Source organism: Geotrypetes seraphini, chromosome 17 (genome assembly GCF_902459505.1).
Source record: "Geotrypetes seraphini chromosome 17, aGeoSer1.1, whole genome shotgun sequence".
Classification (NCBI taxonomy): Eukaryota; Metazoa; Chordata; class Amphibia; order Gymnophiona; family Dermophiidae; genus Geotrypetes; species Geotrypetes seraphini.
In genome coordinates, this window is record NC_047100.1 from 24,297,014 (window position 1) to 24,314,249 (window position 17,236).

At 42.5% G+C, this 17,236-nt stretch overlaps 1 protein-coding gene across 1 annotated transcript in view; it reads right to left on the reverse strand.

Annotated features, from left to right (window-relative positions):
• The window catches only part of SUCLG2 (succinate-CoA ligase GDP-forming subunit beta), a 185,600-nt gene that overhangs the window by 84,417 nt on the left and 83,947 nt on the right, over positions 1 to 17,236 (reverse strand). Inside the window, exons 8-9 of the mRNA XM_033926731.1 lie at positions 13,861 to 14,022; positions 10,434 to 10,576 (exon numbers count right to left, since the gene is read on the reverse strand). Coding sequence (XP_033782622.1) covers positions 10,434 to 10,576; positions 13,861 to 14,022 — 305 coding nt within the window. The remainder of the gene's footprint in view (positions 1 to 10,433; positions 10,577 to 13,860; positions 14,023 to 17,236) is intronic.

A 17,236-nucleotide genomic window follows, 5' to 3' on the forward strand; every position in this document is an offset into this window, starting at 1 on the left:
CACATGTTGAGAGCCCTGAAGCAAGCGTTCGCTACGGGCTAATGCGGGAGACAAGCATTTGTTCTTCTTCCTGCCGGGTCCTGCCTACTTTCTGTTTCCGCGAAGGCAGGACCCGGTTTTTTGTTCAGCAGCGGCAGATGACAGCTGGGCGGATCGCCCAGCTAAAAGGCCCTAGGGAGAAAGAAAACTGGAGAGGAAGGCTGATCGGCCGTAGATCAGGACGGCAACACGAGTCTATCACAGAGCCCGGGATAGGCTCCGCGATCGACTCGCGTTGCCTTCCTGAGCTACTGGTCGATCGCGATCGACGCGTTGGGCACCCCTGCTCTAGGGAATGACCCGGTATATAAGACCAAGAATTAGATTAGATTTGAAAGTGTTGAGGCTTGCGCAGATGAGGACGGAGCTTAGGCATTGGTGGAATGAGGCATTATGACATCACAATCGGAGCTCTAGAATGTTGCTACTTAGGATTTGAAAGTGTTTGAGGCTTGTGCAGATGAGGACGGAGCATGCAGGAATGGGGCGGGGACAGGACGAGAAAATGAGTTCCTGCAGGGACGGGGGAAAATTTATCCCTGTGTCATTCTCTACCACTTACTGCTGAAAGCAGAAAGTCTTAAACACACTTCTTAAATTATATAAAAGGAAATTAGTCAGAAACTTGAAAAAAACAATAATGAGAAGGCTGTGGGAACAGAAAGAATAATAATTTCTTAAACAAAGACCTGTTCAAGAAAATATCCAGACATTAGTTGCATAAAAGGGTCAGTTGAAGTGCCACTCTAGTGCCGCCACATCATTTCTGAGGGAACCAGTGGAAGCTGTAAGATTAATACAATAGCAAGTGCCAACGTCCTTGACCCAAAATACCACTTTTGATTCCACATCATTTGGATACATTTTTTTTTTCCCCCTTTCAAAAATAAAAGCAGGATTAAAAGACAGCTTTTGTAAAAGTGTTGTAAATCTGCAAAATTGCCCACGCAGCCAACAAAAGGTTTGTACTTTGTGACAGGGAAGGAGAGCGAACCAAGTCAGAGTCTAACACTCGCACATAGAAAGGAAAAGCACTCTTAAAAAGAGATTAAATGTACAGGGAACAATACGAAGGAAACCTCCTGTGAAAACACTGGGTTGCTAGTCATTTTATAAGAGAAAAAAATGGATTAGACAAACTACCTGATTCACGGGGCTTCATTAGGAGTGCACAGAATGCTCACAGAATATAGAGAAATTCAAAAAGAGAGAATAATTTTCAATTCCTTTATGCTGAATGGCAATATTAAATCAAATGAAATCCTTTATTAGGTTGACTTCAAATCTTGGTTTCACACCTACAACAAAATTCACATCAAGTACAACTAGAAGAGCTACATAATTCAGCTGTACAAGATTTGGCTGTGTGCTATTACCCTCTTCCCCCCCCCCCAAAAAAAAAAAAAAAAATACAATCAAAAGATGTCAAACTGGTCAGAGGGAGTTTCATCTCCCAGAAAAGAGCTGCAAGGGATGAAAGATTAGAGCAGAGTGTCTGATGTGGGACTGTGGATGATATAAGAGAACGATGGAACGGAAGAGTTTAAAAGCAAGTTCTTGGATATGAAAATGGCAATTCTCAATTAGATCTTTACGAAGTCGTATCCCTTGAATATGGGATTCACACAAAGAAGAGACAAATCTCCAATATTTAGGTTCTAATTGACGTACAAAATGTAAGACTGGCTCATACACTGGAAGCCACAAGACTAAATCAACATCAGATGCCAAAATAAAACTTACCAAGTTGTACGGGTCTTAGCACCAGCAGTGGCGGTAAACTGCTCCGACGCTCATAGGAATTCTATGAGCGTCCGAGCAGTTGCTGGCGCTGAAACCCGCGCTACGCGTTAGAAAAAGGAGGGGGCTTAATTATAATTAACATAATATTTTGCATAATAGAATTTGTTCATAGCTCAACAGAAGCTCTCATTCTTCCAGTTTTGTCTGCTCATTTATCTCGGGGTCATCTTTGACTCCTCTCTCTCCTTCACCGCCCAGATATAACGTATTGCTGAAACCTGCCGCTTCTTCCTCTATAATATTACCAAAATCCGAACCTTCCTCTCCGAGCACACTACCAAAACACTTATCTGCGCCCTCATCACCTCACACTTAGACTACTGCAACTCCGCTACTCTCAGGCCTTCCGCTTAGCCATCTCGTTCCCCTCCAATCCATCCAGAATTCTGCTGCACGACTCGTATTCCGGGAGAACCACTACACTCGCGTTATTCCTCCCCCTGCGGTCACTTCACTGGCTTCCCATCCATTTTCGTATACAATTCAGACTCCTTTCACTGACCTACAAATGCACTCACTGAGCTGCCCCTCACTATCTCTCTTCACTTATCTCCCCACTCAGCTGGTAAGTTGCTCCTATCTGTGCCCTTCTCTTCAACTGCCAACGCCAGACTCCGTCCTTTCTACCTTGCTGCGCCTTATGCTTGGGAACAAGCTGCCCGAATCCCTACGGCAGGCTCAGTTTCTGGCAGTTTTCCAAGGCCCAGTTAAAAGTCCACCTCTTTAAGAGTACTTTTGACTCCTAACTCCTCTCTCACCTTGGGTTCTGCCTCCCCAACCCTATAATGTCTTGTCTGTCTATCCAAGGATTGTAAGCTCTTCCGAGCAGGGACCGTCTATAAATGTCAAAATGTGTACAGTGCTACGTACGCCTTTCAGTACTATATAAGTGATTATTAATAGTAGTATTAAGAAGAAATTTGTCTCAAATATAAAGAGAATATATTGGTTGGAGAGAGCGAAGTTTCCAAAGCATTGCAAAGCCCTTAAGGACCACTGCACTCAACTTGTTCTTACACAGTCAAGTATCTTTAAAAAATAAAAATAAAAATTTGGCCCGCGTTTTAGCCTTTCTTACAGATTTCAGCCCCTTATGCGATTGAGTTTGATACCCATGCTCTACACCATCTCTTTAACCATTGGACTGGTCTAGTTTTTAATGAAAATATACTAATTTACCCGATTGTGAGGCCCAATGGGGCTCATTTTCAAAGCACTTAGACTTGCAAAGTTCCACAACTTGGTAAGTCTAAGTGCTTTGAAAATATGCTTCAATGTATGTAAACATATGAGGGGCATCATTATTCTGGATATCCTGAAAAGGAGGCTGGTTGGATGAGTTTGAGTTCCATTACATCATACCAGCAGAGTAACAATTGATACACACAAGTATGTACCAATGAGTCAATGTATGAACCTCTCTGAACTGTAGATGATGCGCGCTACCAAGGACAATTTTAGACTCCATGAAAGTAATGGGACAAGCACAGAGAGTCAGTAAAAGAAAAGAGAGGATTACAAAGCTGAACATGATGGGCTCATATGATCTTCTTTCGTACCAAGCAGCATCATGGGGTAAAGATCTAGAACAATTGCTTTCGCCCACTACTTATGAGGAATTTAGGAAACGTCTGAAAACACACCTGTCCCTAAAGTATCTAGACAACTGATCCTCTCTTCTCTCTCCCCTCTATAGCGATTAACTTGTTCTATTGATCACTCTCTCCTCAAAAATGGATTTCCTGTCCTATTAACCCTCTTTCTTCCTCCCCTCTTAAAGTCAATCAATTTGTACCTTTGCTTAATCTTTGTAAACCGCATAGAACTTCACGGTATTGCGGTATATAAGCTGTTTTTATTATTATCATCTTTATCTGCTGTCATGTTCTACATTTCTCTGTCTTTCTTTGCACACGCGATGTTCCAATTAAAAAAAAAGAAAAGCCAAGAAAACCCTACCTCTCTCATTGAGGAGCAAGACAACAATGGCAATTAATTGTTCTTAGGAAAAGTATAAGAAAGGTTATAAATCAATTATTTTCGTCTGTTAAGCAGATGGTGGCGATTAATCCTCCACAGAAATTATTATTCATCTAAACAGAACTATAATGATGAACTAACATCGTACATTGATTAAGAGTGAAAAGGAGCATAAGCATTTAACAGTTAGCAGAAATTAAGGCACGCTAACAGTTGTTAAGGCAGTTTGCAATATAACGTGTTAATTCCTGCGTAAAGTGCATTGCGCGAAATAGGTGGGGAAGTGGCGTGAACTGCACTTTGCGAGCAACACAGCACAACACCTATCACTTAAGTCACTTGTGGGGGGCCAATGCACAAAACCTAATGCTAGCGTTGAAGGCAATCAGTGCCAGTCTAGCGCTACCGTTGAATATTCTAATGTTTTCAGCATTTAAATGACCCCCCCCCAAAAAAGGCTCTTAGGTGTGTTTGGCACCAGAAACCTAATGCCAGGTCGGGGCAACGCTAGAAGAGTTGATTGAGAGCAGAGATGTCCAATGACACCCCTTCTTTCCTAGAAGCCCTATCATCCTGTTCCAAATGAGCTTCACCAACAATGCCGCTTCCTTCCCCTCACCAAGCTAACAAAAAAAGTCCTTGCGGTCCAGTGGACCCCCCCCCTTCAGCATATTCCCCCCCCCCCAAGCTTAGAGAAAGCCCTGGTGGCCCTTGATAGAATAAATACCATGGCTACCATCATTACCGACCGATTATCCTTGTTTCAAGCTTAATGCCCCCTGCCACAAGTGTGTGCTCATTCCCGCTTTCCTTTTTGCTGTAAATGCCCTCTATCCTTTCCCCTCCAAGCAGTATACTGTATTTGCAGACAGTTAAGAATCGCTGTAACTTCACGGCTGACTGCGACAAATCACTGTAATTTATCGTAATTCAACCTGCAATTTTCTGTCAAAAATTCTTCTAATTATGCTGTAAATCTGCTTCTAATTTTGTAAACTTACTTCTAATTTTGTTGTAAACCTGCTATTCAACGCTGTAAATCTGCTTCTAATTTTGTAAATCTACCTCTAATTTTGTTGTAAATCTGCTATTCAATGCAGATCATTTGCTAATTGATGTAAACCGCCTAGAACTCACTGGGTATGGCGGTATATAAGAATAAAGAATAATAATAATAATAATAATATTTGCATGATTAACCTTGTAACTCTATAATGTTATGATTGTATTGTTTCTTCCCTACAATATAGAATGTACCACTAGCCTTGCACCCCAACATAATAACATAGTAGATGACGGCAGATAAAGACCTGAATGGTCCATCCAGCCTGCCCAACCTGATTCAATTTAAATTTTTCCTTCTTAGCTATTTCTGGGCAAGAACCCAAAGCTCTACCCGGTACTGTGCTTGGGTTCCAACTGCCAAAATCTCCGTCAAAACCTACTCCAGCCCATCCACACCCTCCCAAGCACTGTGAATGTACTACTGTGACCCGTTCTGAGCTCCTGGGTAGGACGGGATATAAAACTGAAATAAAAATTAATAAACAGTGATGCCCCACACCTCACCCCCTCCCTACTTCTGGTAGGAGGCAGAGGGAATGCCTCTTGCTTTTGGGTGCCGCCATCTTCACTGGGTCATTTTTGTCTGGGATGCACTGGGTGGGGCCTAACGACTTTAGTAATCAAATCCCTTAATGCGCTAATGTGTTATTTGCAACAAGTCTCAATCCATATGACAAAAAAAAAAAAAAGGTATCCTAATGGCATTAATGAATGCCATTAGTAAATGACCCCTTGAATCACACCCTCGTCTGAACCCAGGGCAGTGGCTTAAATGCATTAAAAAAAAAATAGAAGAACCGATACTGCAGATACCATGCTCAGTGCATTCTTAATGGAAGTGTACCCACTGACATTCCTTTGCTTTTCCATATTCTTAGTGGGTAGAGAAGCTTTTGACTTGCGTGAGCAGTTTTAAGCTTTAGTGACAGCAGTGGAAATGGTTTTCTCGTACTCCTATGGCAATAATCTGTGTTTGGGCTAAGAGGTAGCCCGGCGTGAAAACAAATTAGGCTTCTTCAGTATTTGACATTATTTATTCCATTTAAATGTGTTAAAAAGACGTCTGTGTACAGTACTTTGCTGCGCTGATGGAAAGTTTGCAGTCAACATCACTCTCTGCCAATGACAAGTAAACAGTCATTCTGAATAAGAAAAACTATTGCATGGTACAGGCAGTCATCTTCAACTTTCATTTCTGTCAGCTAGTTGGAGGGGGGGGGGGAATAAAGGATCTTAAACCATGGAGAACAAATTAAGCGTGTCCATACAGAACCTACTTCACGCTGAAGGCAATTTATGCGATTCCCGCTCTAAAGCCCACAGAAGAAATATGCTTATATTGTGCTCATGGGTTTATCTGCGTTCCCGACAGCAAAATAGTACATGCTAAAAACAAAGCAGCACATGCCCTCTGGGAGGAAGAGACCATCCATGCAAAACACAAGCTCTGCTACCTGTAACTTTTTTTTTTTTTTTAATTTTGCAAAAATATACAAGATAACTCTTGCTTTGGAAATAGACTGAAATTTCAAAAGAAGTAATAGCAAAAAACTTTGAATTGTACCTTCCTTAGACCACTATATTGGGGGAGATGGTAAAAATTAGTGAAGAGTAGAGAATGACACGGGGGCCAAATTTTTCCTGTCCCTGCCCCATTCTTGCAAGCTCCATCCTCATCTGCACAACCCTCAAACACTTTAATATCATAAGTGTTCGAGGTCTGTGCAGTTAAGGCATAGCTTACAGGAATGGAGCAGGGACAGGGACAAAACTCATGGGAACGGGACAGGGGAAATTGAGTTCCTGCGGGGACAAATTTGTCCCAGTGACAAAAGAAAAGGCATTAGCAGGAACTCTTTCCCTATTACAATATTCCAACACAAAATTAGCTGGCTTCAGTTAATAACTTCTTCAAATCTAAAAAAGCTCTCAATTGCTCAGGCATAAAGAATACATATTACACCCCCGTAAAACTTACTTATACATTTACAAGGGTATACCAGAAAAAAATGAAGCTCCGAGTGCTAAGGTTTCCAATCTTATCATTAGGAAAAGTTTGTGCCGCTCCTGAGTCTGTCGGGTAACATCCGGACATAACAATATCTTCTTTCCATAAAATAAAACTTGAAGAGTTCTGAAAATATAATCTCATAATTGAGTTCACATCTTGTAGAAAAACCAAAGAGACTAGTAAAGTAGCTCCTTTCAGACAAGGAAGTCTCAAGTACATCGGAGACATCAAGAGTTTCTTGTCTAATAGCGTTTAATACAACAGTTTCAGTATTTTCTCCCAAAGCCTTCAAAGGAATAAAATAAGCATAATTAACTGGTGGGAATGGATCAGAGGAAAGTTTTAAGACTTCAATTAAGTACTGCTTCAAGGGGAGAAATGATCATATTTTTAGGGAAATTCAGGAAACGCAAGTTCAATCTTTGGTTGTAATTTTCTATCTATTCCACTCTATTTAATGAGATTTATTAGCTGTTAAATTTTGTAATTTCTTAATATCTTTGCTTAATTACAGTGTCGGTAATTAAGCAAGATATTAAGAAATTACAAGATTTAACAACTAATATTGTGAAGGATAAAATCTCATTAAATAGAAGAGTGGAGTAGATAGAAAATTACAACCAAAGATTGAACTGAATTTCCCTAAAAATATGGCCATTTCTCCCCTTGAAGCAGTACTTAATTGAAGTCTTAAAACTTTCCTCTGATCATATCCTTCACAGGCCTTCTGCTTCTAATGTGTCTACAAGTCTTTATTATGGAGTCTTTTTTCAAATTCTCTTTCAGCATTCCTTATCAAAGCTTTGTATCTAACTTGCCAGCGCTAATGCTGGTTCTTGTTTTCTTTATCATTTTATACTAATAAACTCTGGCCCACGGTGTAATAACATTTGACCCACCAATTTCATATTTGCATTTAAGCTGGCCCGCCAGAGCTGGTGTTAGACAGCAGGCGTGAACTAGGGCCTAAGAGAGAGAGGAAAAGTTTTTTTTATTTATTTTGTTTACATCAGAGCTAGTGTGGGGTTGGAGAGGTTGTAACCCTATACTTCTACTAAGACTTAGGGGTCCTTTTATTAAGGTGCGCATTTAGCGCATGCCAAATCGGTTAGTGTATCTTATTCAAAGAACCCCTAAGTATCTTAATAACTCAGGGGAGATATGATAAGAGATCCATGAAATACTGAGTGGAATGGAATGGGTAGACGTGAACTGCTTGTTTATTCTTTCCAAAAATGCTAGGATTAAGGGACAAGCGATGAAGCTACTAAGTAGTAGATTTAAAACAAACTGGAGAAAATATTTCTTCGCTCATTGAGTAATTGAACAGAGAGTTAAGTGACTTGCCCAGGGTCACAGGGAATGACATGGGGATCAAACCCGCAACGTCGGTATGCCGAGGCCACTCCTCCACTCCTAAACATAAAGATATGAAACATTGGCAATATAACATTCTTTGGTCTATCAACAACCAAATTCTTTTACATCTTAAGTTATCTTCACCTAAAATGATGCTGATGGTGCTAATAAATGTCAAGTAGAAAAATCTTACATCAAGACAGCTGAAGCAGCTAGGTCATGCCTCATTTCAACGACAGATAACTCTTCAGGAAATAAGAATTGACACGTTGTTAATGGCGTATACACAAAAAACAGCATCAAACATGATGCTGGAGTTGAGAGGGGAAAAATGAGAATATTGATCATAGCTTTGTACGGTTTCAGTTAAAAAGAACAGTGCATATATAATAGCTAATATGTACACTTCCCCCTCCGTATTTGCGAATTCCATATCTACGGATTCGCTTATTCGTGGTTTTAAATAAAAAAATACATTTTCATTTTTCAGGCTATTTTAAGCCCCCCCTTAAGCCTTACCTGGTGGTCTAGCGGGTTTTCGGGGCAGGAGCGATCTTCCCACGCTCCTGCCCCGTGCAGATCGCTCACAGGAAATGGCTCGAGAGACTACGGGAGCTCAAGGCAGCCATTTCCTGTGAGCAATCTGCACGGGGCAGGAACGTAGGCAGATCGCTGCTGCCCCGAAAACCCGCTAGACCACCAGGTAAGGCTTAAGGGGGGGCTTTCAGGGCTTAAAATAGCCAGGGGAAGTGGGGGTTAGGGGCAGAACCTATTATTCGCGTTTTTTTAATATTCACGGGCTGTCTCTGCCCCAAACCCCCGCGAATATGGAGGGGGTTTGGGGCAGACATAGTGTATAAGTCGGCCTGTGGCGGAAAAACTCTCAGATTCTGCCTCTCCTCTGAGCAGGGTAGAGTGACCCCTTCTAACTCCGAGATCAGGCAGCCAGTGGCATTTCACACGTGCGCCCAAGGACACTGCATGTCTCCTTTGCCTACTAAGCAGCTTTGGTCTCTGCTACTTTTCCTTCTCTCTCTTCCTTCATCAAGTCCTTAACTAGTCTCGCTCATTCTCCCTAGGTCTCCCGGTCCTCCCTTCTCTGTCATTCCCCTCCAAGTGCCCTAGAGTCGCCTCCTTTCAACTCCTCACTTTCATGAATCACTTTATAAAACTACCCCTTCAGTTCTACTATAGGGCGTCTACAATTTGAAATTCAGAGGCCACATGGAAGGAGCTATTTTAAACAGGAACACAGGTACAAGCAAAATTGAATTAACACCTAACAGCGATATGAGCATTTAGGTGAGCCGCAGAGCTGGTCTAAGAGCGGCAGAAACCAATGTAACTTAAAGCATTCTTTAAGTCACACGTGTATAGGGGAGCAGGGCTGGTGTTAAGACATGCTGGGAGCCCAAGGCGCAGAAATTAAGGAGGAGAGCCTCCAATTCCTGCCCCCTCCCTCAATTTCCTCACCCACCAAAAGCCCTCCCATACAGTATCACTCCCTTCCCCATCCCAGGTCCAACACATGCTCTCCCAGCCAGCATCCTTCCTTTCATTTAAAAGTCAGCTGCTCCACAGGGCCCATGGGCCGGGATGTCCTTTCCTTCCCCCCCTCACCCCATTCCGAAGCCCCTCTTCCCTTTTAAAATGCAAAGGAGTTGCTGGCGTAGCTTCTTCGGTGCTTTCTTATGCTTCAGTCTGCCCAAGTAGAAACAGGAAGTTGTGGCAGAGGAACAGCACCAAGGAAGCCGCGATCCGCGCTAGAGAATTGCTGCTGTGACGGTGACCCCTTTGCATTTTATACGGTGAAGGGGGGGCTTCAGAACATGGTGGGGAGAAGACAAGAACATCCCAGCCCACAGGGACCCCTGGCAGTTGCCCTTTTTGCCCCAGCGTACTATATAAGTGGCTATTTGCAGAATAGCATGCTTAGGTGACCTGCTGGCCTAAACATGCATAACTATTAATATTCTAAACATTTACACATGCATTACACACATAAATAAATGTTAATGCCAATGTATAGAATTGCACCAATGATGTTTCTAAAAAACTGTGTTGACAAACATGAAAACGAGAAACCTATAATCAAACATGGCTCAGCATTTCCCAATCATAGCAAAAAAAAAAAAAAAAAATCCTCTCTGCGCCCCCAAGAAAGAGAATATATTACCCGAGGATCAGCAGAGAGCAGCTTGAACGCCTGATACACTTGTGATTCCTGAACTCCGCCCCCGAGGTCTAGGAAATTGGCAGGTTTTCCGCCGTGGAGGTCAATGATGTCACACGTTGCCATAGCAAGGCCAGCGCCATTCACTGTTAAAACAAAGACCTCTTTAGTGCTCTATAAAACGAGTAACCCGGACACCTGAAAAGTAACCAGGGTACCATACAAACAGGAAAGGGCTCTTATCAACTCTTATGCTACTTTTCCACATCTACACTTCATTGATTTGTAGCTCAGGCCATTAACGGTGTACTTTTAAAGTAGTTACAACAGAGCCTCAGCAAGCAAGGAAAAAGACACGGGAGTCACTATCCTTATTCAGTGTACCTCTGCATCCAAAGGTGAATTCTGTAACAGATGCCAAAATAACATGGAAAGTAAGCCTACAGTACTCCCCCCGAAATTCATGAGAATTTTGAAAAACCGCGAATGCGTTTTTTAGGCAGGGGAGGCAGGAGAGGGCAGCTGGAGCGCCGGCGGGTGAAGGAAATCACGCACGGTCTGCTCCGACCGCCTCTTCCTGTAGTAAAGTCGGGCTACACCAATCAGGAGCTGCTTTGACACGCAACTCCTGATTGGTGTAGCCCGACTTTACTACAGGAAGAGGCGGTCGGAGCAGACCGCGAATGAGTGGGGGGGAACACTGTATTCTATAAAGACAGGAATGCAAGCAAAGGTCCTTATAAGACTACTGGTGTAACCCTGCACTGGCAGGCCTAAATCTAGACACTAACATTTATGCAACAAAAAAGCACAAATGGCCTCAAGAACGGAGACAAAGAAGATCCTTATTGAAATAATCATCTTTGGTCCCCGTTCATCAGGCCATTTGTGCTACCTCTTTCTTTTTGTTTTCTTGGGCACTAACATTTATGACAGCTCCTCGTTAGTACCTAGATTTGATAAATAAATGTTCAATTTACAGTATTCTACCTCACCCATGCTTCTCCACCAGAAATCTTTTCCACTTAAAATTCCCAACAATATAAAGTCTACAAGGCAAATTACCCTAGCCATCCAATATCAATTAGCAATATGTTGGAATCGGCCACTATTTACACTACCTCACGTTTAGAAAACTTCTAAAAGCATTTCTGTACCAAAATAGAGGGGCCAACCCTGAAGTAACTGAAACGGTAAAAGCACATTCCCAAACTGTCTAATGCAACTCCCAGGACAAATCGGAGAACCAACAATGACCTACTTGTACTTATAACTATACAGCTGAAACTATGACTTAACTGTATTAATAATACTGATCTACCTGTACTAGCAACGCTATTGAATATCCACGTCAATCTGTCCATTGCAATTTCCTGGATAACGGACCCAACCTCCTGTAATATAATCCAACTTGATCTGAATAGGTAAAGGCGGAATAGAAAACCCAATTAACACAATATAACATAACACTTGTTTCTTTTGCCAGATACATACGGCATAGTTAGTGAAGCAGCTGGTAAGCCGGACCACCCCTGGTCCTGGCTAAAGGAGCCTTTGCTTTCTCTACTGTGCCTGGATGCCTCTCTCCCTCTCGCTCTCTAATTCACAGCAAGCCACACTTCGGCATATCAAACAATTAAGGAGAACACGCAGGATGACAGATAAGTGATGACAGCAGAGAGAAAGCAGATGCAGAACAATTATCACTGAGAAGGGGCTATTGCCTTGCGCTTAAAGTTTTCAAAGCATTACCTTTCGTGCTTAAATTTAGTGTAAAGGTGCTAAAAGTTGAGGGAGGTGGGACGAAGAGTTCTCAAATCTTACAATTACTTCTTTTTTTGGGAAAATATGCTGATTTATTGCAGCTGTCTGTCGTGCTGAATTGGAAATTGGCAGAGTGAAAAATGTTACGATCCTGAATATAATGGTTTTAAAAAGAGCTACAAATCTTATTTTCTAATGGCAAATGCGACAAAACTGAAATCTCTGTACCACTAAATTAATTTATTATGAGAATCGCACTCCTGAAATTAAATAAGTAAAATATCTTATTTCTCAACTGTGTAAGTTTTTTCACTGGAAACGGTAAAAAAGAAAAAAAAAATTCAAGGAACTGGCTGAAAATGTTTCCTCTGGGGAGAAGCGGGTTTTCAAAGTGGTCCTCATTTCTTTCTCTATAACCTAACAAGAGTCTCGGATATTAAGGATATTGTATTTGATCATCATACACTTGAAGTTACAGGGAAATTCTTTAAGATCTAGAGCAGGGGTGCCCATAAGGTCTGTTTCTGACCTCGTGGCTGCCACATGACTAAAGGCAGAGCGCTGCACTGTGCATGGACGAGCTATCCAACAGGCAATATACGAGTACATACGTGGCATCTTGCTAGCTCTGTTCCGGTTATTGATAATGGCCTTTAATTTTTGACTCGCCCTTGTTTGTCTTTTAATTGTGAAATCCTTTTATGCATGACTTTATCAAGCACACGTGGGCGCTTTATTCCATATGCCTCTCTATGCAGAAATAGCACATATTAGGCACACATGAGCACGGACAAATAGACGCAAAGAAGAACAAACAGATAGACATAGAACAGGTTGGCCAAGGAAGAAGTCCATTGGTCACTATAATATGATAACCCACTGAGGCGCCCCAAATCTCCATTTTCCCCCGTGCCATGCTGTTGCATGACCTTGCTTTTCCCACCATCGTGCATCAGAGGTTTTCCATGTGGCAGTTCCTCCAGGTCTGGATCAGCCATGTCAACCCAAATGCCTAGGTGACTGGGCAAGATGGCTTCTGAGAGAACTAGGTTGTTCGAGAAGGAGTAACATGCCAAGCTTAGTCATGTGTTCAGCTTGCACTTTGTCACTCCATCAAAAATGACAAAGGCACTCGAAGTTACAGGGAAATACTTTTATTTTTTTCACTCAGAGAATAGTTAAGCTCTGGAACGCGTTGAACCAGAGGTTGTGGTAAGGGCGGATAGCGTAGCTGGTTTTAAGAAAGGTTTTGGACAAATTCCTGGAGGAAAAGTCCATAGTCTGTTATTGAGAAAGACATGGGGGAAGCCACTGCTTGCCCTGGATCGGTAGCATGGAATGTTCCTACTCTTTGGTGATTCCACATGGAATGTTGTACTCTTTGGAGTTCCGGAATCTTGCTTACTCTGAGATAATGGAATGTCGGTACTCCTTGGGTTTTGGCCAGGTACTAGAGACCTGGATTAGCCACTGTGAGAACGGACTACTGGACTAGATGGACCATTGGTCTGACCCAGTAAGGCTATTCTTTGTTCTCAATTTTTCCAGTGTGAAACTAGACCAAAAAAGTTGCAGAGCTTTGTGAACTACAGGAACTGGAATGCAAATATATTTACCGTGTATCTATTTTACTTTACATAAATATTATCAAAATGCATTTCTTTACCAAAGCAGGCAATATTGCCGTCCATGCCGATGTACTTCAAGTCATAGTTGGCAGCCTCAGTTTCTATAGGATCATTCTCCGATGTATCATCCATGGCAAATATTTCTTCTTGTCTAAATTCAGCATTGTCGTCAAAGTTTATTTTTGCATCAAAGCAGACAACTGTGAAGAAAAATGTAACATTTATTAACCGTAGCAAAACATTTTCTTGTTGTTCTAAAGAACCGACAGGACACGATATTAAGGGAAAGGTCAAGAGCACAATCAAAGAGCTCAATGGGAAGAAAATAATTTACAGCTTCTGAAATATGCAAGTACTTTACTGTAACAATGCCTTCACTGGAACAGTCTAAAGAGCAACACTTTACGTAATTAGAGAAAAGAGGATTCATTTCTTCAGAGACCAGTGCCCAGGAGGGATGACGAAGGTGGAAGGAAATCAAAAGTCTAGCTCATGTAGTTGCACGAGCGCTCTGTGGATTTCACAGTGCCATACACAGGATATTTCAGAGTCAGCTCCTTTAACATCAGATTATAGGATTGCAATTCTGTTCACTTATATAGTTATTACAAATTTACACAATAACTTTACACACTAAGCCCCTTCCCTTCCCTTGTTTAAAAGCAGACTGAAAACCCACCTTTTTGATATAATCTTCAATTCTTAACCCTACTCTGCCCTCCAACCCAGCCAGCTGATTAACTGTTCCCCTTAACTGGATGCACGACATCCTGTTTGTCTTTCTTGGCCGTTTAGATTGTAAGCTCTTTTGGGCATGGACTGTCTTCTCTGTGACTCTGCACAGTGTTGTGTACGTCTGATAATGCTATAGAAATAATTCCTAGTACTAGTAGTGTAAAGAGTTTCAGTCTTTGGGAAATAGAGCTGAGATTGTGATGTCATAATGCCTCGTTCCACCAATAAGAGCCAACCTCATCAGTGATGTCACAATGGCTTGATTGTCCTGGACTCTCCTCTGCTTTTCAACCCAGCCATCAGATAACCCTTCCCCTTAACTGTATCCATGACATCCTGTATAACTGAATGCATGCATATGGAGAATGAGAAGCCAAAAAGTCCTCTCTTAACACACAAGCTGCGCATACTTCTCATTTGTAATGCTCTACCAACGACCCTTGGCAAGCTGCAGAAAGGTTCTCTGCTCCACAATTTTGACATTCCTCGGGATATGTCTGCTATCTTAGACACACCCGATAATGAATCTTTGAGCTCCATTCTAATTGCCACAGAAGCATTATCTCCGGATATGCAGAGATGGTTGAACTTATTTTTTAGACACAGAGAAGAATTTTTTTTCATGGAATGAAAATTAAGAGATTTTCCTGATGTCTCTCAAGTCACCCAGAGACACGGGAGGCAATTTGTTATGTTGAGGCCAGGGATACTTCAGCTTGGAGTTACATTCTCGCAAATATCTGTAAGGGTGCTATATAGCTCGGGGGAAAGGGAAAACATCTTGACTGGTAAGTTGAATATGGTCAGTAATACCTGGGATGAAATGTGGTTATAAACCATGGCTACATCATGCTTGGAGATCTATATGGTTGGCATAATGGAGATCTGACAAACCTGAGTTTAAGAATGGGTAATTGGGACCTTCAAAGAGTGATGGGTGCAGCTGTTGGGCAGAACCAATAATATGATCCTAAATTGCTGTAGCCAAATGGCAAATATTATATATACATACACATACAGTGTTCCTTTGCGGTTCACGGACTCGCTCACTCGCGGTCTGCTTCGACCGCCTCTTCCTGTAAGTAAAGCCGGGCTACACCAATCAGGAGCTGCGTGTCAAAGCAGCTCCTGATGGGTGTAGCCCAACTTTACTACAGGAAGAGGCGGTCGGAGCAGACTGCGAGTGATTGTCTTCACCCGCCGGCACTCCAGCTGCCCTCTCCTGCCTCCCCAAAAGCGTTTTTTCAAAATTCGCAGGGGTTCCTGCAGCGGAACCCCCGTGAATTTCAGAGGAGTACTGTGTGTGTGTGTGTATATATGTGTGTGTGTATATATATATATATATATATATGCACACATATATACACATACATATTTATAAATATACGGTCAAACCTCGGTTTGCGAGTGTTTTGCAAGACGAGCAAAACATTCTTGCAAAACTTGTCTCGCAAACAGAGTGTTGACTCGATTTGTGAGCACCCACCCCGAGAACCAGCGACACCGGCATGAGAACTGGCATCGCTCCCCCCACTCGCAAAGGCCCTCCCCCCAGCTCGAATCGGCACCCCCCTGTGAGAACAGGAACCCTAAGCCCGACCAAATTTAACTCACCCCCCCTCCCCCCGTCTGGCACCGGCATGCAGCCCACAGGACGTGCCGGTGCCGCTTGAAGATCTTCTTCCTGCATCTGCCGACTTTGAGCATGTATCTCGCCGAGAATTAGAAAGGCTGGAGCATGCGCAGATGCATGTTCAAAGCCGGCAGAGGCAGGAAGAAGATCTTCAAGCGGTACCGGGACGTCCTGTGGACTGCGTGCTGGTGCCAGACAGGGGGGGAGGGGGGGTGAGTTCAAGTTGGTCGGGCGGGGGGTGCCAGTTCGTGCGGAGGGGGAGCAGCGCCGCTGGCCTCGGGGGTGGGGAACGTATCAAAGCGAGTTTCCATTATTTCCTATGGGGAAACTTGCTTTGATATACGAGTATTTTGGTTTACGAGCATGCTTCTGGAACAAATTATGCTCGTAAACCAAGGTTCCACTGTATATACACACATTCATATTTCCAAATTATTAACACTTTTATAATTTTCTTAGAGGAGTGTTAAGGACCATCAGATGATATTAAAAAAAAAAGATTTTTGTGCAGATGAAGATGTACAGTTAAAATGGGGAGGGGCATAATCAAAACAAATGTTTAAGTCCGTTTTGGGCCTAGGGTGTTAGTCGCCCAAAGTCCATTCTCAAAAAATACATCCCCATTTTTTTTTTTTTTTTTAAATCGTCTGCCTCTATGTCCAGCCGTTTGACCGCTAGTATTATACTACATTCTCGTCCCAAAAATCATTCAAGTCTCAAATGCCTAGAACAAGACTTTTTAGACGTGGGAGGAGCCAGCAAAGTAGTGATGAACTGGCCACCCAGACATGACAACAGAATAGTGGAGCACCTTACAGGGCACTGCTGTGAACTTCACAAAAAGGGTGCCACATAGACATCTCACCACAATTCCCTCGAAAGCCAGGGTGAGCCCCCCCAAAAACCTACTATACCCAGCTATCTACAACCCCAATGGCCCTGATGGGGTGGTATTCCTGGACGTTAAGATTTCTAGACAATAGAATAAGTTCTTTACTACATCAGATCGAAATACACTGCTTGAATATTCTAGCATGCACCCAAAC